This window comes from Apis cerana, linkage group LG14 (assembly GCF_029169275.1).
Source record: "Apis cerana isolate GH-2021 linkage group LG14, AcerK_1.0, whole genome shotgun sequence".
NCBI lineage: Eukaryota > Metazoa > Arthropoda > Insecta > Hymenoptera > Apidae > Apis > Apis cerana.
Window position 1 is genome coordinate 8,669,450 of NC_083865.1, and position 25,409 is coordinate 8,694,858.

Below are 25,409 nucleotides of genomic sequence, written 5' to 3' on the forward strand. Positions count from 1 at the left end.
GGGAACACGTTCGTGAAATAAATTTCCTATTTACTTCTTATTCACAAAGAATACGCGAGAGAAAAATAAATCGCCGATTTTTACATCGAAGTATAACGATTTATCTTGCTTCGAAGCATATCCGTGTTCGTTCGATACGATACGACACGATGTTGATCGACAAGACAAATTTTCCTTTTCTTTTTACGACGAGCGACGAGCGTTAAACAACGCTGGAGAGATTAATCCTTGTCACGAATTACGAACACGCCGGTTGAAGGGCCTGAAAAAAAAAAAAAGAAGAGAAAAAAAGGAGAAAGAAATGGTGGTGGAATGGTCGAACAAAGGAAGATAGGCACTCTGGTCATTTCAAAGTTTGATGGTCAATTACCAAAAAATGTAGCCCTGGGGGCAAAGGGTTCGCCGTTGGCTCGATACTATCGCAAATGTACTGTAACGGGTTAAGAGCGGTTCTCATTCCGTAATCGGGATAAAAAGTTAGCTCGACAGCCGTTTAAACGACCGACGTTAAATCGAACGAACAATGCTATCCTCCACCTCGATCTTCATTTTTTCCTTTTCACTCCCCTCTCTCTGTTTTCTCAACGGGTACATACACAGCGGCCAACTTGTTACAAAGTACTATAAATACTTTTATTACGCTACACTGAATGCCATGGTTTCGATACAATTGAGCTTCTTCCTATAACATACGATACAAGAATATAAAAAATGTCTGCTGCTCTCGCGCTTCTGCAATTCATTAGATTAGAAAAAGAACCAGTAAAAAGATCCTTGCACGGATATACAAATAGAAAAGGCATGTGCATCCCTTAGAGACGAGTAAGTAATACGCATATTGTCCAGTCTTTCGTAGAAATTCGCTCTAGATCGATTGCTCCATGGAGATTATTATCGCTGCTTTGCTACGTCGTGCCCTCGATTTTCTCTTTCTTCCCCCTGTTGTCGCTCGCATGATCGGCATCCTCCATAAAACAATCGCGCGTGACGGTGTATAATAATCTTTTGTAAAAAACGGCACACATCGACGTACGATAGAAAAAGTTAATCTGTTAAACTTATAAAAATATATTATACAAGTTGAACGTAGCAACTTGGGAAGCGGTCGTTGGCGCATCGGCCGAAGAACAAAACCGAGAAGGAAGAAGAAGCGCCAACGATCGCCTCCCTTCCCTGACTTAATTATCTCTGAGCGTACATACCATCATCGTCGAACTCAGTCGCGGGCGTTTGCAAAATTCTCCTTAAACTATTCCTAAATTTAAGTCCGCCTTTCCTTCCCTCCAAGAGGAAGGAAAGTCTCGGATCGAACCTAAATCTAAATATCTCTAACAACTGTAACAGAAGTGGAACGGTTTTTGCAGGATACGCGTGGCTTCGAGCGCGAAGGACGACTCCGATCCGAGAATTCCTTTGTCTCTCTCTCTCTCTCTCTCTTTCTCTCCCTCGCACGCGCGCACTCTTTCTCATTCTTTCTCATTCTTTCGCCCACGTCCTTCTCAAACATCTGATCCTCGGCTTGTCGCATCTCCATGTCGTCGACGTGTCGCGACTATTTTAAGTTAACAAGCTCACGGGCCGGCAACACGTGACGCGATTACGCGGATATTCTCGACGAGTCGCGGATTATGGTAATAAGGGATGATAGTAGACGGGTTTGCGACTTTTCTCCATCACGTAGAACGCCTTCGGCTTCCCGTTTCCGGGGAAATTCTTGTGGATGCTCGTCGACCCGGATTTCCCCGTGATGGGCGCGTAGTACGACATAGCAGCCTTCTTCCGGTGTTTCTTCACCTTGGCGGTGTTCCTCGCCCCGTGAAGCTCGTTCGTCAAGTGGATCCTGTGCACGCCCGAATCGTCCAGCCTGAACGTCTTGTTGCTCGTCCCAACGTTGTTGTTGCCCTTCTTCGTCGACTTTTTGTCCTCGTGCTCGGGATAGCTCAGCCTCTTGTCGTTGTTCCTCACGTGCTTCGAGGGATTGCCACTGTTACCGCCGCTCTGGCGAATCTTCCCGTTGTCACCGTTGCCGAAATATTTCTTCTTCTCCTGGAGAGAGAGATCCTGACCACCTTGTTGTCGACCAGCGCCGTCCTCCAAATTCTTCGACGACGAGGAGCCTTGGTACTTCTTCGAGACGTCCAACTTCTTCTTCGCTTGCTCCATTTTCATCTGAGCGTGAAGCCTCTTCTTCTCGCTGATCTTCTTCACGACGGGGAGATTCCAATGGTAGATCTTGGCGGGTTTTCCGTTCCCTTGAAATCCTACGGGGAAATTTGGCCCGGTCTTGGTCACCTTCTCGTCTTTCACGTTTTTGTGCGGCTTGGTGATAGTGTAGTACGGTGGACTGGCCGGAAGCTTGACTATGTAGACGTGGCTGTCTCGATGACCGTGTCTACGGCTGTACGGCTGATGAATTCTCGTCTGGGAGTTTAGTCCAGGTGGTTCGGGACCTGCCAGCCGTTTCTTGTGGTGTCCATCGGGAATCTGAAGCGGCGCGAGACCGAGCCGATTCAGGATCGCGGCGTTGCTCGTGTGAACCGTCTCGAAGTTGGTTATCGTTTGTTCGGATGCGATTACCGAGACGGCGGCGCACGACAGGAACACCAGCGTACAGCCGAGTAATCTGAAACAGAGAGAAGAGAGAAAAAGACAGGTTAGTACACCTGAAAACTTTCCACCCTAAGAACTGTTATTTCCATATTTTCGAACGAACTCACTTTCGAACGGAAAACCATTTCCCTTTGACTTCTCGTCCAATTTCTTTTTAAACAAGTTCCACGTCGCGACCGAATGATCGATCCGAACATCTTCACGCAAACGTCTACCATCCGAGCAAAAGGGAACGAGAAAAACGAGAAACGTACATCCCGGATCTTGGTCTGATCTCATTCGCGCGCGACGCTTTCAAGCAAACGACAATGAAACTTGACTAAGACGAGAACGCCTCGTGAACGGAAGAAGACGTATGCCGTCGATTCCGCAACCGTGTAGCGCGCGCAAGGTGAATATCAAAGACGACGGGATCTCGGATCCCTGTCACCTTAGAGAACAATCCATCACTGGATGCCAAGTGGCGCGAGTCTAAAAAAAAAAAAAAAGAGAGAGAAATCCAAGAGACGACCATGACCTCGTCCATCGGTAGTACAGGAACGTTTCATCTTTGGAGGAATGGAAAGAGATGGAGCTTCGAAGACATCATGTTGGCAGATCGTAAATATCAGTCGCGTCGTTCGAGCAAAAACGGGAGCAAAAGAAAATTTTCATCGATCGTAAATGTGACGACTCTGGCAACGAGACGAGGCTTTGAAATTTTACGAGCGGCGAAACAAGCTGAGAAAAAGGCGAATGCGAAGCGATTTCGAAACGGTGGATCTTGCGATACCTGTTACACGATGGAACACGGATTATTGTCAAAGGCATCGGAACCACGGCTCGGCTGTTCGATAAATCAGCTTTTCTTAATTACTCCTTTCACGCGAGATAAGTCTCGCTAATTTTCCTCGCCACTCTTCGTTTTCCTCTTCTCTTTTCCAAGTCGACAACATATCTGCACAGCGAGAACCGTGTCTTCCATTCGTATCTATTCGCGCGTCTCTCGATCGTCGGTTAATTTCCAATTTCGACGAAAATAATCGTAAATAAGAATCGTTGCCCGCGGAGAGGAAAACGGCTCGTAAATCTAAGTAACGCCTTTACGTAGAGATTACGAGACGCGACTATAATTTTTCTCTTATTATTCGAAGCAAGTGTCTACTCTAAGCCAATAAGCTCGTGCATTGTTCAATAAATTCCGACGTCTCCTCGACGAATCGTTTGCCAGCCAGTATCTCGAAACGATCGATAATAAAGGGATTGAAAACAACGGGTTCCCGCTCGAGCGGAGAACGAAGTTGACAGAAGGCGCAAGGTAAGCCGAGTAATTAAATATTCCTCTCTTTTCGTTTTTGTCAGGCCCGAAAAGAAAGTCGGAGAGGAACGTCAGTCACGCGATACTCGTGGAATTAACTTGCCAGCCATTCGTTTCCCTCGAGATTATTTCCAACGTCTTTTTCAACGAAGCTGCAAACGAAGAGGAAAACATCGTCGAGAAAACGCAAGACGGAAAACGTATAGCCTGGACGAGTAGCAAGGAACGATTCTCGTTCGACGATATCGTTTCTGCTTATAGATAATGCACTGGTTTATCGATTTTGAGGGAAGGAAACAGTTTCGAGTCGACAGTCTCGTCTCGGATGATGCGCAAATCTTGGTCCTAGACAAAGCTCCATTCACACGATTCGCTCGGATCTCGAGCCACTCGTCGCGTTATTAGCTTTATCTGGCTCGATCTTCGACGCAATAAAAACACGCGGATGGTTGGAGCGGATGGTAGGTCGTTTCCTCAATGAAACTCATTGTTCGAAAAAAATCCCTTCTGGTCGCTTGAGCTAAACTCGCTCACGCTAGAGAGAGAGAGAGAGAGAGAGAGGCAGGGGGATCCAGCGACGAGTGGAAAATTCAGCAAACGGATTCGAGCAATTGGAGCGCTCGTGGATGTGCGACGATTCGGAGAATTTATATTCGTGACGGTGCGATTGTGAATCGCAGAGCGTTGGCTCGGCGCGTTCTCGGTCGAGAGGACACGTCGGTCGCCGTATCGCCAGCCGGTAAGTCGAAGCGTTATTCTCACTCGTCGAGAGAACGAGAGAACTTGCAGTCACGTTCGAGGTGACGCTCGTCCGTTAAAGGTTAATAGTGGAATCGCGTTAATGGATCGGACGGTAACGATGGTGGAATAACAATGCGGCGAACGAATCGTCGATGCCGAATCGTTCCCGCCGTAAAAAGACATCGAAGCGGCGAACATCCCCCGGTTAACCGAGCAACAATAACCCGACAGTTGAAACGGCCGGCCGTATCCAATGGTCGTTACGTCCGCGAGTTTCAACTCGACAACTCGAGTCTGGCAAAAAGGCTCGACTCCGTGATTACGATTCCGCCTAGCGTCAGAGGAAGATGACCGAGCGTCCGTCGACCGTGCGCCGATCGGTAGTCCATTACCGTTGGACGTATTCGTCGAAAGCGCACGATTGGCAGGTTAGAAGAACGCGGAAGAGCGAGCGTGGTAGAGAGAAGCGGTTGGTAGAGAAGAGGTTGGCGCGACCCGACGGGCGAGGCGGGGCGAGGCGAAGATGAAAAAGAATCGAGAAGGGGGAGGAGAGAAGAGAAGGACGAGGAGAGGTGATGGGAGGAGGGAGAGAAAGAGAGAGACGACGGCGATCGGCGAGCACGTGCGTGCATACGAGGCGGTGGACGCGTGAGAAAGAGCGACGAAAGAGCGGCGAAAGCGCGAGGGGCGCGAGGGGGGAGGAGAGACGGAAAGAGAGACACACACGGGGCACGTCGTTGCACCGATGGAATGAAAAATGAAAAGCTACGCTGGCGTCTTGCGGTGAACCGAGATTAATCTCCATGATCATCAGCGGGATCAACGTTTGCGGGTGATTCGCTTTGGATTCCCTTCCACTCGACCCGACCCGATACACCACCAATGCAATATCGAATAACGCTTCTCGAGACTGCATGGACAGATACTGGTTGCGAATCACCAAAAGAACTGGAAGGAAATTATATCCACGTAAGTATTGTATTTATAGGAAGATACGGGTTAAAAGATACGAGTCGATAGTAGACGGACTGTGCCGGTTGATGCGATACCATGCGATACGATAATATAACCGTTTTGTTTCATATGTGTGTGTGTGTGTGTGGAACGAAGCGTAAATGTGGCGGCGAACCGTTATAAATTTTGCGAAATTGTGAAACGAGATTCCGATTTTCAGGTTTCTATTAATTAAATGAAGCGAGCGATCCACACGACGCTTTCGTTCCGGCGAACCGTAACGTTTCCATCAGAGAGGATGAAAGCTCGAGTCATTAGCTCGGCACCCGACCGAGCGCACTCTCTCTTTCGATGTACTTGTTAGGCGCTCTTGTAATTTGCCAAGTAATTACCGGTCTATCGGCTCGTTTCATCGGCTATCTGCCTCTCTAAGTATCGGCGTTCGAGCCGCTTCGAATCGCTCGCCGCTTTTTTCCCCGTACGTGAAATTTAACGCGACTTCATCCGGGCCGGCCGATTGATTCAATAAAGCGTCCACGAGTGCGCTAAGTAAGTAACTCTCTCTCTCTCTCTCTCGCCACTTTTCCCCGACAAATTGGTTACGATCACGTGAAAGCTTAAACGAGAGAATAACACGGCAGTTGGACGATCCGTTTCACCGCGAGGCGGAATCGCGGGAGGGGAGAGGGGAGAGGGGAAGAGGAAACGAGTAGTCAGGTTCGACGAGACGTTGGTGGTTGCCGCGGGGTTGTAATAGCCCTCCAAGCCTGTAATTTCTGTCTTGGTCGAGTTAACATTCGACTGCGAGAAAATCCAACTCGCCACCCATGACTCGCGTCCCGCCATCTCCTCCCTCTCGACTCGGTACTCGTTCGAGTTGATTTAATGTAACCACGACGGGAGTCGTTCTCGGTTCAGACCCCATCTCGGCTCCGACATCGATATGGAAATACCCAAGAAGATGTTGGAACGTCGGGATGCTGCTCATCGCGACACTCTTTTGCGCCAAACGCGTGTGTACGTAAAACGAGCGCGTCGTTCGTCAATCTGTCCCTGAACCGAGTTTAATCCCGATCTCGATGGATCGATCAACGTCCGCGCGTCGATAGCGAGATCAACGTCCATGGGGGAGGGAGCTGCACGATAACGATTCGAAAACGAATCTCGTCGAGATTTTCGCTTCGATCGAGTTTCGGTCGAATATTTCCAATTCCTGGAGCGTTTATCGGAGAGAGAGAGAGAGAGAGAAATTGCACAACTCGAACCGTTTCTCGTTCCACGGATACCTGAAAGTTCTCGAAAAGGATCCTCCTTTTCTCGGGTCGGCGACGGCCGAGATGGCGATGAGGACGTAGATTTCTCGATGTGTACTCTTGTCAAGCCGTGAAATTAATGCGTTCGTCCATTCGCATAATTGCGAGAGGGATCCTTAACTACGAGTTTAATCCGAGAAGGATTCCGTGACGAAGCGTGAAACAGGCTATAAACTGCGACGATAGTCCCGGCGGCGTCCTGATCGACGGCGAACTCGGTTTTCTCGCCTCGAGATTGCCGCGAGAATCCTGGCCTGGTATTAATCCCATGTCGAGGAATGATTCGGTGGTCTGCACAGCGAGCATTAATCCGCGCCACGATCGGAAACCGGGAGAGATAGCGCGCGAGAAAGAGAGAGAGGGGACCAGAGGACGAGGGAGTTTGTTCACCTTGGCGGTGGCTGGAGGCATAGACGACTACCAAGAAGACTCGTGGTCGTGTCCACGAAGAGCGCGCAGCACCCTTGTCGTGTGTGGAGCTGGTGCGAACGACGCACGTGGTTGGACGCGCGATAACGCGCGTGTCGAAGGATGCGAGGCTTTGGCGCGTGAAAATCCAGTGGACGTGGAGGGGGGAGGCGCGATAAAATCCCCCGAGAACCCGGATTAGGATGATTCGAAGCGTGGTTGGCGGAGCAAGGTGCGCGTTACGAGTTATCGGCAGGGATTCCGCATAATCGAATACCCGTATCGCGGATGCCGGTGCAATTTCGATAACGGTATTAAATCTCGGCTTAACGAACGAGCACGTAACGAGAAGGGCGTAGTTAGTAAGGAACTCGCGATTAAATAAGGAACCGAAATCGCTCGATTCCCCTGGCGCATGCGATTGGAAAGTTAAGTTAAGATCTCGTGGAAATGCTATCCGAATAGAATTTATCGCGCTACACGTAAGCAACGGATCGAGACTGGTAATAATAGAATAAAGAATAAAGAAAGAACGGTCGGGGAACACAGGAAAGGAAGGAACGAACGAAGGGAAGAAAGGAATCGTGGAATGGATGAAGATGAATCGTCACGATGGATCGAAAGAAGCGTGGAAAAACACGAGCGGAAAAAGATTCGATTTGATACAAAGTATGTGGAGGTACGCGTGTGTATCTATTAGAAACGGTCGGCGTCCGCGCGCAATCGCATCCAGCGTATTACTACAGGCGAGGCGTAATCACGGGGCAAGCGGTAAAAAATTAATTGCGATCGCGGTTTGATAGATGTCCAAGTACGAGCGGTCAGCCACAGGCAAATGACAGTGATCGGTAAATGCACGCCTGTGGAATTTCAGCTTCGATTCGACGTGACTGAAATAATTTATTGGTTTCCGCTTCTCCGGCTAGGAGAGCCGTGCGCTCAGTCATATGCGAGCACATCGCGTCGCGTTCGTGGCTAGGGAAACAGGGGGACGACGTGCTGTCCATAAATCTCAATGCACCGAATTCGTCTGGTCCGTGTCGGGTCAACTTTATCGCGATTAACTTCTTCCTTCCTATCGCGGCCCAGCTTTTCTAAATTCGATCCGCGAGTCGCGGCGATCTTCGCGCGTCGACCACGAAACATGCACCTCGGAACCGAGCGGATCGTAGAGAGGAACGTCCGGAAAAATAATCCGCGTACGCGTGTTAAACGAGAAAAGAGATATTGCCGCGAAAGATCGCAATCTTAGAGCGGATGAATGCTCTCGAGTTCGGAAAAAAAGAAAGGAAAGATTCTTTTCCGAAACGTGTCTTCTTTCCATTAATAACAGAGATTATTACGTGTAATTCTCATCAATCGCAATTACGCGAGACAATATTTCTCGCAACAATAAGCGAAAACATTTATCACTTTGGAGAAATTTATTCCTCGTCTCGAGATCGCCTCCAGCCACGAATAAAATTTTAATATCGCGCCACCACTCGGCCGATAAATCAAAGCTAAACTTTCAGATTTTTCTTCCCGTAGGTCAAAGCGTGTTCCAGAGATTCACGGTGAGGACGCATAAAGGGATTCTTCGCAAGTTCCAACGATCGTTCCGCCGCTTTGGAAGCATCGAAATCACCGGGTAGAATCTACCCTAGGCGCGTTATTTTCCGGTTCTGGAAACGCAGCCGAGCATTCTTCGCTTAAACGGCGCGCATAAATCAGAGAGGAGAAACAGAGAGGTGAAGGAGAGAAAGAGGGAGAGAGAGAGAGAGGGGGGAAGGAATTATCATGCAAATTCTTGGCCCGTCGTTTCGTCACTTTTCAATTAGATCCCTGTCACGGGGGAGAGGAGAAGCCACGCCGTAGCGATATAATTCCACGCGATAGTTTCGGCCCACGCGAGATCTCGCCATTCTGCCATCGGTTAAATAAATCACCTCCTCGCTCTCCTCGCTCTTTCACCGATTCTACGATATCTACGTGCTTGGAAACGCCAACAACGTTAAATAATAGCGAAAATAACCTTCATATTGCCCGACCCGTTCGAGGCGACAAACATATATGATCGTGATCCAAGTCGAGATGGCACGAGTTCACCGTACCCTCTTATCATCTGCCAAACGTAATCGAGGTAAAGATTCCTCTCGCGAAGAGAGAGCGAGAGAGAGAGAGAGACTCCAAGCGGTTTTAAGCGGCAAACCGGTCAGCTACCGGTTTGATCGTCCTAGCGAGAGTTTCCACGTATTTCGTTGGACATCGATGGCGATGCCAGACGGATCTCTCTGCTCTCTGGTACGATGTTTATCCACGAGGAAATACATTAACGAGCGATTGGTAAGAGTATGGCGATCGGCGCATCCGTGACGATTGACGAAGAGAAGATCCTCGGTATAATTGGAATCGTACGAATACCGAGTTGGACGATGGGAAGACGAGGATCGAATGGATAGGTACTGTACGTACATAAATTTCGATTTAAACGACCGCCCGTGCCTTCCCTTCCCTCCGCGAGATCTATCGTCACGAGCGGGACAATGTCGCATAAAAGGAGAGACGTCCGTTCGAATTGGCTTCCGTGTATCGCGAAAGGAGGATGGTGATCGGTAGCCAAGGAAGGTATCCGGCGGTGATTAGCGTTGAAAAAAGGCACGTTCGTGCTCGGGAAACCCATTAAGGGGCTTTCATTCTCGACGCGGCTCGTTACGATCGATCCCTGATCGGGTGACGATCTTCTCCCCCTGATCGATCGGCGGTTCGCCACCATTACCAAGGTCGCGATCAGAAATGAAGAGTAATTTTACGCCAGCGTTGATTAATGGGTCGAGAGATGGGAGGGAAGAGGAGGGAGGAATAGAAAAAAAATGAGAGAAAAAATGAGAGAAGAAATGAGGAGAAAAAATGAGGGGGGAAAAAAGGGAAAAGAAGAGAGGAGGAACACGCACTCCGTGGGAGAGCATCATCGATTCTACGTAACTCAGACATCGCCTTATATAGCGCGAGCCCTCCTTCTTACGGCCCATTAGATCGCCACGCATTGCCAAGAAATCACGGAAAGACGGGAGGAAGAAAAAAATGGAGATGGAGATGGAATAGGAAGAGACACCGTGAAAAGTCGATCGTGTCTCTCCAAGGAGGACGTTTTTATAATCCGTTCTCGAGAGTTGCTCGTTGGTTCAGGAATCAGGAAGGCAGGCACTGTCACCTTCTTGCGACTATTGATGCGACGAAATGTTTGTCGCAAGACGCAATTCGAAAGAATATTGAAAGTGGTAAGAAGAGATAATAAATTTATCCAGAGTTTTTCGCGATAAACGTCGTCAAACGTTTAATCGAATTTCTCGCGAAATTCGAGGAACTATTCGAAATTGGACGTGCAACGGATAAAGGAGGAGGAGAAGTTGATTAGCTCGGCCATTTGGTTCGCGGCAGAAAATAAATTTGCTAGGGTGTAATTACTGGAAATACGAGCCGGTGTTCACGACCTTTGCCTCATCGAATGCGACAAGGATTTACTATCGAGGTTGAGCACGCGATTCAACCACGGGCAGACTCGTCGTTCGACATGTAAAATTGTTCGCTACGCGGAAAACCGTCTGAAAGCATCCGGCGGTCACGGATTGTGCTTTCCAACTACGTGCCACGAATCCCGGAATATGTGTATTTCGTTACACGAGAAAATGCCGGATAACGCGATCAACAGCTACCTTCGCCACGCGTGCAATTTAACCAACCGAAAAATTGTTCGGGAAAAGGAACTCGAGAGAACACGTATAAAATACGATGGAAAGAAAACCTTCGAATCTCGAGAGAGCAGATAAAGCCTTCTTTAAAAATTTACATCTCGATTTGGACAAGGATTTTCTCGAAGCCTCGTGCGGAGGAGGAGAAAGAATGATAAAAATTACAATTTTTTCTTCCTTCCTTTCTTTCTTTCTTTCTTCTCGAAGCAAGAAAAAAATCTCCTTCGAAATTTCTCGTTCGCGACAAATGGTCGTGGTCGATCGGGGCCTCGAGAATTCCTCGATAATTCGATTACCGGCCCGAGGAAGATATAGCGCGATGATCAGGGACGATAATATCGACGTAACGTTATCCACGTGGAATCTCGAGCGATAAAGAAGCCTTTTAGCCCTGTCTGCCGCGAAAGTGACGTGCGGCGAATTGCAAACAACGATCCCGCGGAAGAAGGAGCTCGAGAGGGACTCCCTCCGTATTTACATCGATCGTAAATTCACCAGCCATAAACGTATATCTCGCCATTAGATTCCGCACCACCCGCGTCGTACGCTTCTCGAGGACACCGAGTATATATATATACATATATACGTATATACCGAGGGGTTTCACTGACATCAATTACTGTCGCTTCACATACGAAGAACGTTTGGCTTTGAACGTTTCAGAGGGACGTGTATGATTTTATTACCGCGTATGCTCGACTTTTACAACGACTTCTCTCCTCTCTTCCGTTTCCGTTCGTAGGCCACGAGTACGAATAGGATACAATCTCGTTAAAATTTCGCATAAGAATTATCATCGAATCATCCTATTCGATATTTTCGGAAGGGAGGCGCGGATTCATCGTCCCCTCCCGATACTTGAAATATAATATACAACGCGATCTACCCTCCGATTCTACGAAAAAAAAAGCGCACCCCAAACAGGTCGAAATTAAGCTACCATTAAGAAACACGAGTTCCTCGAAGAGAAACCCCTAAAGGTAATTTAGCTGGCGCACCCCAAACAGGCACAATAGAGGCAACGGTGGAGAGGCTCGAAACGTCGTCGTATCGGGAAACTTGGACGCGAATCTACGGCTTCCAAGACTTCAAAGGGCGCGAGTTGCCGACCGATGGAAAATACCGTACGTGTGTGCATACCGATATTGCTTCTATAAAAGCGATATTCGACGGGGAAAGCGCACGAATACGAGAAAAGGGAATAAGGAAAAAGGGGGGAAAGCGGAGTCGAGGAAGGTGCGCGATATTGGAAGAAAAGAGTCTGGTGAGAAAAAAGAAAGAAGGAAAGAAGGGAAGAAAGAAGGAAAAGAAAAAAAAAACTATTGAGAAAGTGTGAAAGAAAGGAGGAATATAGGATGTAAAATAAGGGGATACACGGTGAACGTCAAACAATACGATTGTGTCTTACGAGAAGGGCCCCGGTCTATGGGGTCCATTGTTTTGGTCACGTAGCCCTTCCTCCCTTTCGCTCTATAATAGCCTCGAGTATCTTTCGCCTGTGTATCTGACGCATTCATCCACCGTGTAACATCCTGCACATTCTCAACGTTCCAAGGAACCTGTTACTTGGCGAGATACCAGATACCAGAGCGTTCTTTTCATTCGGTATTATTCATCCTTCGCTTCCACGCCACGGTAAGCACGTTAATTGGCGCGGTTAAGCGATCGTAAACCCCTACGATTCCCTAATTAGTTAATTGGATTAACGCGCCCGTACGAAATAAACGAAAGTTTCCACGACGATAATTAAATAATCGCAATTAACGAGACGGATAAGCGGAGAGTGGTGGACGTTGATCGGGCATCGGCCGATTGATCACGAAACAATGGACAAGATCGATCGACGACGATCCACGGTTCTTCCACGATATCGCGAACGAGATAATTCCGCGTGGAGAGAATTTGTCAAAGCGTTGGCGAGAGCAATTGGCGAGGCAAAGCTCGTTCGTCGGACGATCGACTCCGAGGGAACAAGACTCTTGGCGCAACTCTTGTAATTGGCTCCACTTCGGCTCCGAGACTACTAAGGAAGTGTCTTCTTGTACGAGTAACGGGGTAACAGTGGTTCTCAAAATTCTCGTTTCGCACCTGAGCCACTGGATTCCTCCGCGCACCGAGCGTAAACGCGTTTTTTCATCGGCCGCGAGAGCAATTTAAACGTCGTTCTAGACTCGCTCCTTTTTCTACACGATCGAATTAATAAATCGAATTAATGTCGTAGAAATTGTCCAATATCTTTTATGATATTTTTTTCTTCCAGATCGAAAGAATCCACGATCGTCCGTCAACGTTGGAACGTTGGGAGTTTCGGAACAGAATTTCCCGTGGAATAAAATTTGATGGAAGAAGAAATGGCGAAATAGAAATATGATGCAAGATTTTTCCATATCGGTAATCGGCAAGCGCATCGAGAACCGGCGACACCGTTAACGGAATCCGATGCTGGCGGCTAGGCCCCGATAAAACGAGGAAGCGGCAACGATCCCAGGAATCTCGTTCTCGCGTCGCTTCTATTTTTTCGTCCTCGCCTCGAGAAGAAGCTTCCGTTTTCTCGCTGGGATCGAATTCCCCGAACACAGCCCGCTATTCAGACACGCCGATGATTCCCTCCTCGCCTAGTGACGGAACAACGATCCGATAAGAATGCTGAAAGCGAAGAAAGAGCCGGGGGAATGCACTTTCGTTCCACAAAGCGTGGAATTTCAATGTCCGACAGCCGGCCTTTACGAGCACACTTTCTCGCCGCGCCAATCGAATACCGAGAATTTTTAACAAAATCACGAGTCGGCTAATTAACAAGAGAGTATCGAGGGGCAACGGATCGTATCATTGCGTAATTAGAAATTAAATTACGTATTTCCTCGCTTAAGCGCGCGAGCTTAATTCGCCGCGAATTCTTCCACCGCTTCTCCTCTATTCTCGTATACGAGTTTGACGATTTAATCGAAGGAAACGTGAACAACGTCGTCGGGCCGACGAGCCTTTTCGAGAAATCGTGTAGGAACAGGAAGCGAAACGAGTTGCGTCTGGAAGATCTCTGTGTAAACGCGTGTAAACTCTATAAAAGTCTCTGAAACGTTCCACGTGTTGAACGGGAGAACAAGAAGAAAAAGAAGAAGAAGAAGAAGGAAAAGGACGGGAATGGAAAAGGAAACGAAACGAGGGAAAGAAACGAAAATAGAGTTAACGAAGTTGTAGGAAAAAGAAAGCATTCTCGACGCGATCATTCGACAGACGATACTTTTTACACGTTTTTACGACACGATATTCTTTTTTTTCTTTTTCACGACGTGGATAAATTTAATACGCGTTTTATATTTTTCCAGCCACCGTTCTAATCCTCGTTTTTCTCGATCGATAAAATCGATCAGACGAAAAAGAATAATGAATCGCGAAAGGATGATGGTCCACTTATCGATAAGTTATTCCGAATATCCCGGGATGAAGTGAGACGTTAACAGGTAGAAGGCCGTTCTAAATTTATCATCGAACTCCGAAAATTACACCTTTCTCTCTTCCTATATATTACCGACACCGGGAATAGCACGTGCCGCTACCTGACCCTCCGTAATAGCGCAAGATTTAACTGGAAATTATTGTCTCCCGGGTCGGATAGGCGAGAACGAGGATTGCAAACGACCCATAATGGAGCACCTGTTAACCGATCCGAGGAGATGCCGCTGGATTAAACCCGAAAATCCGATTCCCCGCTCGAACTCGAGTATACCCTCTACCCCTATCCTGCCGACACTCCACCGACGAGACTTCCTTATTGAACGCGAGACACGCGCGACGACGACGCATTCTTCGGCTCGAGTTCCTCCTTTCAAAACGTATACACCCGGTGCATGGGACCGCGATTAAAAGGATCGAGGCAGCACGTAGCTGCGCCATCAAACATCCCCAGCCATCGAAACACCTACGCGATCGAGGGGACGACGGAGGAAGAGAATTGGAATCGTTCGAGGCATCGAACGATTCGATCTCGAGGCTCGTGACGATGAATCGATTCGACGAGGAGTATTGGAAACAATGGACAGAAGTGAGGGGCAAAGAGGGAAAGAGAGAGGAGGAGGTGTGTGTGGTCGGTTCGAAGTAAAAGAAATGGAAAGGAATACCACAGGTCGGAGAAAGAGAAAGAAGAGATGGGGCTGAACTTTAAAGCAGCCAGCCGAAACATCCGCTGCTTGTTTTCCTCTTTTTTTTCCCCCCTCTCTCTCTCTCTCTCTGTCTCTCCCTCCTTCCCTTCCATCCCCGTTCCCTCCATTTGTCTCAAGGATCGCCCCTTTTGCTTTCTTTTTTCCTACCCTCCTCGGCCTTCCTGCCGCAGGACCTAATGCGAGCCCCATTCAACCAGCACGTCGAGAAAAAGGAGGTAAAGGACTTTGGCCGGGAGTCTAGCCGTTGCCTCGCCACGGCCAACCGAACCAGCTCCATTCTGACCAATCACGATTAACAAAAGCCATTATCCTGTGGCTATCGTCGAATCCGCTGAAATTCGCGGATGCAGTGACGATCGTAATTCGATTCACCGTAATTTAAAAGAAAAGAAGAAGAAGAAGAAGAAGAAGAAGAAAGAAAAAAGGAATCGCGTCGCATTTTCTGGTCCCACGATTGCGCAAGATCCGGTATGTTAATCGAGGCAACGAGCAAAAGAATGACAAGAGGAAGGCGTAATCGACTCGACTCGACTCGACTCGGTGGATAATCTACATCGGCAGTGGTGGATACGAAAATAAAGATCGATGGCTGCGATTACGGAATAAAAGATGAGAGTAAAAGCTCGCGAATTACGTCAGTCGGTTCGCTTTTATGGCGGAAGGGCACGTGAAACGTAATTGCAAGGCCGCGAAATTTGTGCGCTGGCCCAAACCTGCATTCCCAGATCGTTAATTCCGCGCTAACCTTAACCCTGTCATTACGCATCTTCGACAGTAAACTTTGATTACACGTTTCGTCCGAACGGAGGGAGAAGGAATTCGGAAGAGGGAGGGAAAAAAGTGGACGAAAGGGAGGGGTATTAAGAGTGTCCGAAGCCGAAAACGGCGTTACCACCGATAATTGGAACCGATGTGTACGCAAACGACCCCCTTTTTTTCCTCTTCGCCAAATTTTCGAAGCATTAGAGCAGCGTTTAAGTACTTTCATCCACGGACAACGAGCAACGAGCCATTATGTATCGGACATTACGTAATGATTCCGCCTAATAATCGAAAATAAAAGAAAAAAAAAAGAGAAATCTTCGAAAGCCTCGACAAGGATTTTTAACAAGAATTACAAAACGATTCACGTGTAATACGCTTAATGCACTTAATTTCATTTAATTTCATCGTTCGCGCGATCGATCGTGATGAATTCCGAATTACATTTTCGCGCGATAAAGACATTCTCACGATACAAGGAAAAAGCTTTCCAATCGATGGAATGGAACGAAAGAGTAAGTGTAATAGGAAAACCAGGCTACGCCCGGATGTACGATAATGTAACGATAGACGGGATAAAACGATAATGAGATGGGCGGTTCTTTCATACCGTAACACTCCTCCCTCTTCAAACGTGCCTGGATATTCAAAAATGAGTAAACATCGATTCCATTAATTATCGGAGGGAATGATAAATGATAGGAAACAGCGATGAGAAATGCTGGTACAGTATCACCCCGAAAGTCAAATATTAATAACTGCATCTAAAGATGGTGAGAGAAATTATTTATGCACAGACTTAATAGTTTGCAAGACGCCTTCCGTTAAATTTTAACGACTCGCGTAATTCCAGTTATACAAATATTATCCTTCGAGACGGGCCCCACGCAATTACCGGAGGAATCATTAAACATCGTTCGAGTAAACACCCGTAGTGATGAAAAGCTCGAAGCTGGCATGCATCGAGCACGTTAACCCAAGTCAAGGAAACGATCGTGACTTTTTTATTACGCGATCGTGACTCTGGACACAACAGGAAGGGCGTAAACCAGCACTGGTTAATTTTCGCGTCGAGTAATGCGACGTTTCTTTCTTTCTTTCTTTCTTTCTTTCTTTCTCTTTTTTTGCCAACCATGATTTCCACACATCGAATTATTACCGTTAAATCTCTGCTCGTCAATCTCGCTTAATAACTTGGTGTGATTAATCTAGCCTCGCCGCGAGTACCAGGTAAACCAGTCGCGAATGCGCGACCCATGATTTTTAAGACGATCATAAGTTGCCTGTCAACTTAATCACTCTCGTCGATTAATTAACGGTGCTAGCTAAAATCACGTACGTAAGTTAACGACGGAACAACCGTTAAAGTAATTTAATGCAACAAATCAACCATTACGAACGCTTCACTTTCGATCGCTCTCTCAAATTTCGTCTCAATCTTCTTTTATATCCTCCCGAGTATATATATCCCGAGGTATTTCTTCTTACTAATCATTCCGTGTAATTTGTTTCTCGCGCCATCGTCACGGTAGCAGAGTTCTCGAAAATGATCGACACGATTCGCAGCGGGCGGTTCATTCCACTAACCTCAAATATCCGAGGCGATTGCCTCTAGGACAATCAATTATTTCGAGGAGTACTTCTCGCGTCGCTCCCTTTATTCGGTCCTCCCTTCGTTCTCCCCTAGAGACGAGCAACGCTCGTGTACGCAACGCTTCCCTCCCGAAATGTCCCGATCGCGAGTGGAAACGAAACGAAAGGAACGTGATTTACCGATGTCGGGAAAACGGGACCAACGGGATCGTGTGTAGCCTACGCAAATCTTTGTCCCTGGTCGCGCGCAGGACGATCGTAAATCCCGAGGAAAATCATCCTCTCCCCTCCACTTGATTAAATCAAGGGCGAGAACGATTAATAGGAAGTACGTTGAGCGTACGTGTTGCTATAATTTCTGCATATAAATTTAAACCTCGAACAATACATCAAAATTTACGATATTCTCGCAACATGTTATTTCGCTCAACTGGGCGTGTTAACTGCCCCAACTCTATCGCGTTTATTCCTTTTTAGGTATTTACGATGTTTCACCGCGAAATAATGAAAAGGATGCCGGATTACGCGTAGGAATAACCGCGGTATAGCGGTAAGTGAAAAGGAAGGAACCGATCAATGACTACGTGCCTTGAATTTTATAATTTCCATTTCCAATGAAAACGTGTGTACGGCCTGGGTGCCGTCAAAGTATCGCCACGCAAACTCCACAAGAACGTAATTTGCTCGTACGTACGAAGGAACGCGCGGCGCGGCGCGGCGTGGACGGAGATCGATTCCCATCGTTGGATACGCGTAGTTGTTCAAAAAAAGAAAAAAAAAAACTACGAATCACAATCGAGTCGGATATCGCGTATCGAGACACTAGTTGGCTTTCATTTGGAGAGAGCGCGCGTGTGCGTGTAGACGACAGAAATTTATCGATCAATCGTTAACCGTTCTGAAAGATATCCTCGAGGGGATTCATTAAACGCCCCCCGTGCACGATAACGGCAACGTGCACTGCGATTTAAATGCGCGCATACAGGTCTATCACCCCCCAATGGAGACGCGTGCTGCGCTCAATGGACATTCAGGAACAATCCATTTAACCCTTATTAGGTCAGTGTCAATGGCCAAGATTGAAACGCCAGCGAAACGGGTTTCGCCATCGGTCAGAGATATACGCTACGTGGCGAACGATCTTATTCCACGCGATTGCATAACGCGTAACAAAGTGAAAATATACTCGGGACTTTATAACAAATTATACAATAATTAACGTTTTCTTTCGTAGAGAGAAAATTAATCGCACGAGCACGCGTTGCCACGATTCATCATCGAAAGCGCATTCCATAGTTCAAATTTTTCGTGTCTATTATTATATTAAATTTTTCATCTATGTTATATATATATATATGTATACTACTCGATTAAAAGCAGTGAGCTTTTTTTACGCTCCGTTTATCGACTCGTTACTTCGCTATATTTTAATACTTTAACAATTTTAATAGAGAACGGCGTACGTGCCTTGATCCAAATTAACTCGAGCGCGTGTAAGGAAGCTTTAGAATCCGGTCTAGGAGGAATCTCACGATCGAGAGAGCTTTGTTTCGCGGCGCGAAATTTTGTTGAAACACAGTTCGCAGTATCTCGTGATCTCTCGGCTCTTCAAATATTCATGAGCGAACCAGCCGAACGAGCATATCCGATGCACTCCGAACGCATCCCAGTCTCCGCTCCTTCCCTCCCATTCGCGCCGGCTCTTTGACCTCAGCACCATTCTGCATAACGGTGCATCGGCCTGGACGTTTGCCTATTATGTCACTATATTCGCCCAAGGATGCTGTACCGTAACTATACCTTGGATCCGAGTTTCTACGATTTTTCGAATCACGTGCAACGATCACGCCCATACGTGTACGTGTAAAATCGAATCGTGTGAAAAGAAGAAAATCGTGCCTGGTTTGATAAACTACGAATATCGAATATGCGATGGCGAGCACAACCGTGAGAAAAATGCGCGTATTTACGGTCTATCGAGCTTTGGTATTGAATTCCTGTTATCTTTTTTCTCACGTTTCCCGATACTCTCGTGTATGTGTGTGTATGTACGTGTATATATATATATATTTTCACACGTTTTCACGATGAAAAATAAAATTTAATCGAATGAAATAAAAGTTTAACGACCGATTCCATCCACGATTTTATCGCAAACGGATATTTCGACGCTAATCCTATTCGAAGAGAGGAAAAGTTCCTATTGCCATAAATCTTTACGTTCAAGTTCGTGTTTCGTTTTTCGATTTGATTTTTCTACTTTCCGCGTTATTTACACACAGAAAAATAAATCTAGTTAAAATTTGAATTAAGCTTTTCAATACGTGCACTATTACGTCACAACTTTCTTAGCGATGTAAAAAAAAAAAAGAATATTTTATTAAATTTCTTTTAAAAGAAAAGCAATTCTCGCAATACGTGGAACTAGTTTTTCTATCGTAGTAGCAGGAATCGCAGGCCCAGCCTGTTATTTGCGATTCGTTTCGTAGCGAAACGCTGCTTTACTCGTATCATCATGCCGTTTCGGAGCACACACTACCCGGTTTACTTTAGCCTAATTGGCACTAATCACTGCTTGACTCGGGTTCATGGGAACGAGGGAATTACCGTGTCAGGAGACGTTCTAAAGGTGGCCACTAGTTTCTCTCGAAGAAAGACGATGCTCGGGCCGCGTTCTCGATCTCGAGTAATACTTAACGTCCGTAACCAAGAAATTCCTCCCGCGCAATCACCGCGATAAATCCTCGAATAATCCCGGCATTCCCCTCTGAATACGTATCCATCGATTAAGCCCGCAACACCGATCGTCATCATCGTCGTTATCATCATCATCCTCTTCCTCCTCTTTCTCCCTCCGGTTCTTTCGAACCGACGCGAAGAGACGCGTCTCCTCTGCATGCTAATAGCCCGAGGAGGAGAAGAAGCTGCGCACGTTCGCCGGTTGACTCTAGCCGAGAAAAAGAATCGGCAAAGGGGAGAACAGTTCCGAGAATCAAAGGGTAAGACCACTCGCCACTAAAGCCCGTTTACAACCTCGAGAGGGACTCTTCTCGCTCTTTCGACTCCTTTGAACCAGGAAGGTGAGTCAGAAGAAATAGAAGAATTAGAAACATCAGAAATCGTTAAAACGTGTATGCTCGCGTTACTCGATACCTCTCTCTCTCTCTCGCTCTGTCTTTCCTTTCTTTCTTCCTCTCTCTCTCCTTCATTTCGTCCCCGCCGATATTTTCTTTCTCCGGCAACGTGCACACGTATATCGTTGTGCACACGCATCGCTATTTATGCCTATGTCTACTTATGTACGAAGCGGTCAGCACATACGTGCCGAGCACGTAATATATCGCGTGTCCGAATCGAACTCTGCCACCCTTCGTTCTCTCTCTTCTCTCGATCCTCCTTTCCTATACGAGAACGGGGAACGAGGGTCTCTCGACAAATAGACTTGCCGCCTGGAAATGCTTGTTGTACTCGGTGCGAGCAAACACGTACGAGCAAGCGTTTCGAAGATCGTGTTATTTTTACACCCGCCAACTGTTCCTTTTCTTTTACCGTACCTTTGGCAAATACGTTCGTGCGAGAGAGAGAAAAAAGAAAAGAACCGCGCCAACGGGGATCGATGAATGATTAACATCCTATGTTTATCGTTCTTACGCCTCTTCTCTCTATGCTAAACCCATTCGAGGAATTTAACGTCTTAACGGACACTCTTAGGGATGGTTGATCGAACGATTATCGTGCTCGACAGACGGACGAGAACGCGTGTAATTCGTCTGTTGGGTTACTCCTATCGGCTACTTTGTACGCAACAAGGGTAACAATCTTACTTGATAGCGTGCAACGATCGATCCACGATCGACTTCTGATAATTGTACGTTCGTATTCCTACGGACCGAGTATAGAACGAGTTATTGCGAACGGAGTGGACAAACAGCACCCAGCTTATCGCCGACTCTAACGACTCGACGATTCCCACCTTTAACCGCAATTATCCGTCTCTCGCTTCTTTTTTCCAATCAATTACCAAAGCACCGGCTATTCTTCTTGCAATGATAGCCTTGAAATCGATTCACCTGGCTAAGAAGGTTGCTCAACGCGCGATTAAGATCGTGGGACGAGAATCGAGAGAACGACTTACTCTCTCCGATGATCCATTGGCGACGATAACAATGCTCGTATGCCTTTGAGCTGGGAGAACGTTTGTACGTGCAAGAGCAAACAATGGATTTAATCCATAATCCATTTGCGGCAAAAATAGAATGGGATCGATCGCCAAGAAGAATTAATCGGTGCAAATTTATTACAATCTCATCGAAGGGATAAGTCGTTGTTTGGATAAATCAAATAATAAAAAATAGAATCACGATTGAAAAGAAGATTTTTACTAATTCTCTCGATCAAGTACGAAGTGGTTCTTCTTCAACTTCGCTCGGAACGAGCACACGATGACCTAATCCAATTGTTAGCCAAGCGCGTCGTACGAAAATTATTTGTTAGCATGCACACGATCGTATATCGAAGATAATGAGAATTCCAACCACAATAGACGTGTTAACGCGTTCGATCGTGTGTGCGTGTGCCACCTTTTCTTTCTCTCGCTTCTCCTTCTTTTTTCCTTCCCCTCCTGCCAGTCTCTTTCACCCCCTACGGTCGGTGACTAACACACAAAGCAGACGGTGCCCTTACCGTAAATCGCCGACACACAGAGGAGGCACCGGTGTGCGTGTCTCGCTGCGTGGGCGACCCCTCCGAATCGCGTATCGAGTGCCGACCAACTAACAGAAAAGTGCACAGTGCACTTACACCTCCAAGGCGAACCTCGAATTACGATACACTTATGAAAATTCCACCGACCTGTTTTCGACACTCTCCACGAGTCTCGATCGAACGCATGGAATTTTCATTCAGCTGCCAATTACGTGGGACGAGCTATTTCGATATTCAACGTACATTCCATGCCTCGTTCATCATTCCGCCATGAATTGAATTTACGATTGCGAGTTGAACGCGCGAATGAGGAATGGAGAAAATAGTTGGTGATAGAAAATTCGGCAAGTTAAAAAAAGTCGCAAGGATGATAACATTGTAAGAAATGAATTCTCGTAAATTCTCTTTCCGCGAAAAGAAGGATGGTACGATAGCGTTAATTTTGGAAATATGGGACGTAGCGAGCACGATACGCGCACAATATTTATACACTCCAATCAATCTCGTGCCGCTATCAATATATCGGTGACGCCTCGTCCTGCGCGATGACGATAATCCCGTCGTAAAAATGATTTACGGGCCGCGTGTAATTTCCTAGGCTTACAGCAAATAGTATCGCCATAAAGGAGGATACGTAACGTAACGATTAATGCAGATCACCGCAGGATCTTCTACTCGTGCTTCTACTCCGCTTCCATGAAGTCAATAATTTATTACGATGGGCTTTGGCTCGAGCCAGAGTCAATATTGACCGTGCTGGGATAGAAGGCTACGGCACCGTTCGCCGTGGCCTACAACAAATTCAATCGAGAACAGTCTATCCCCAAATATTTGCCACTGTTTCCTCCAACTTGCTCCTCTCTATTCTTGGCGAATAAAATTAAAAAGGGAAAAAAGAGAGGAAAGGGAGAGAAAAGGGGGAGAAAAGAGTCGTCCCAAACACGACCGGACGAGGCAATCAATATCTCGATGATCAAACAAGAGCAAAGATCGACTATTAACTACGGTGTTTAAATCGACCGAGAAAAAAAACGCAACGAGAGTCTCTCTCGGATTTATCACGCTACCCTGCCATTATGGATTTTCGATATTTCCTGCTCGACAAGAGAAAACTACTCCTTCTCCCTCGACATCCCACACCATCGAATGAATGAACTTGGAGTTACTAACTGTTTGACAACGCGTCACGTACACGGCGAGTTCGTGAGTTAGAGTTTGGAAAGAGAGCACGCAATATCCACGATTCAAATAAAACGTGGAAAAAAAAATGATGAAACGTATCTTATCGAGTGAGTCAAAGGAAATTTGAAAGATCGAGACAGGAAGTGGTCCGATTTGTCGTTTCCTCGAGCGACGGGAATCCTTTAGATATCCTACGGAATCTGCCTATAGAATCTGAGAACGTTCCACGTTGTTCTGGAACATTTTTATTCCATCCAAATCTAAGAAAAAACAGACACCTTACCGAGGAATGCCACCTGAACTAAAAAATATTCCACGTTATTCCAATATTCCACAAGGGTAACGTGTTCAAGAAATATTCTACGGGGGGAAAAAAAACGAAACAAAAATTATAAAATATTTCTCGTTAGAAACGAAAGATTGCACGTTTTTAAAGATAAATGGTCTTACCTCGCGATCGTGCACATGCTGCACGTGACGATATTATTTCTGAATGAAATGCAGGTCAAGCACAATCTCCTTTATATCGAATTTGGACCGTGAAGTTCTCTTGTGAATGTTGAAGCACCATTAATACCCGAACCAAACGAAACGAGCGCGCGTCAACGACTGAGTGGAGGCAGCGGGAGCACGAGTTAAGAGTGGTACGAAGAGTGTCGGTGACCACCGAAGATGCCCGAAGTTGGATTCGAAAAGCCGATTCTTGTCAACTCGCGACCCTACCATTTTCAACCCTTTCGTTTTATCCCTAATTAAGATCGGTAAACACAGGTCTTCGTTGACTTTTGTAGATGCATTCTCGCGTGCATTCCGCTATCTTGTACATACGTGCAGCAAGTGTCGCTTCCCTCCGTTAAAATAATTCCGTCTGCCATTTCTCGAGAACCGAATCTCCGAGAAATTCTACCCAAATATTTCTCTTTTATTTTAATTGTAGAATTCTTTCCGCCTTAAAATTCATTAAAACATTATTTTAAAAGAAATATAATTAATTAATCCGTTCCACGTCTCATCTATCGATAATAGTAATAATAATTCTTAAATTGCGAAAAGGTAAAGTGAAATATTTTCTTGCAGCCTTCCGACGTTTAAAAAATGTATTCTCGGAAGAGAAAGAGGGAGAGAAAAAAATCCATATTTATGCACTTTGATACTCGTTACATCGAGGAAGCTATAACGCTCATCTGTATTAACCGATATATAACTATACGCAATATACTTTGTAACATACGAAAGGAAGGCCGAGCCGTTTCCCACAGCATGTTCGTATCAGGATGTATACAGTCAGTCGTTGTGCATAACCGTGTGCATTCGTAACCGAGTCGAGGATGCTGTTGCACTCGAAACATAAATTATGAGCGCGACACAAAATTCAACCATGTCTTTATTGCGACTGATATCTTCTACGTATCTTGTTTCTGTATTGGTCGATACGAAATCTCTCGAATTCGGTATCACACCTGTCTTAACATCGAACACGTCTCGATATTTCTGGTGTTTTCCATTTCAAAAATATCTTCGTATATCCCCTTCGGATTACCAGAAACCACGGTAACACGTCTGCGCTAACACGCTTCCCTTTGAACGTACGCTGGAACGAATCACTCTTCTCCGAAATGCTATCTGTTGACACAAGTCATTTTCATAAACGTACAACAACGCGGTACTTCGTTTCTTTTCTCTGTTCTTCACGCATGGCCCACGATAAAAAAAGAGCTACTCGAACAGATGTCGATGGAAGAACATTATTCACTATGCATCAAGCGTAGAAATACGGTAGGAGTACGGGATGAAAAACACGAGGAGAAGGTTTAATTAAACCTCGATAAAAAAACCAATGCTATTTATACTTTTTCGATGAATGAATTCAAAGGGAGATCGCGGATCCAATCGTATCCAGGTATTATTTCTTTTTCATCGCGTTACTAGGAGTGGTCCAAGGAATTCCATCCCG

At 46.3% G+C, this 25,409-nt stretch overlaps 1 protein-coding gene across 1 annotated transcript; it reads right to left on the reverse strand.

Moving 5' to 3' along the window:
* Positions 1-611: 611 nt before the first annotated feature.
* Positions 612-24,076, reverse strand: LOC107998649 (uncharacterized). The gene is made up of 2 exons (XM_028667115.2): positions 23,906-24,076; positions 612-2,623 (listed from the first exon to the last, which is right to left on the reverse strand). The coding sequence occupies exons 1-2, from the start codon at positions 23,920-23,922 to the stop codon at positions 1,627-1,629; spliced, it is 1,014 nt and encodes a 337-aa protein (XP_028522916.2). The 5' UTR covers positions 23,923-24,076; the 3' UTR covers positions 612-1,626.
* Positions 24,077-25,409: the final 1,333 nt, after the last annotated feature.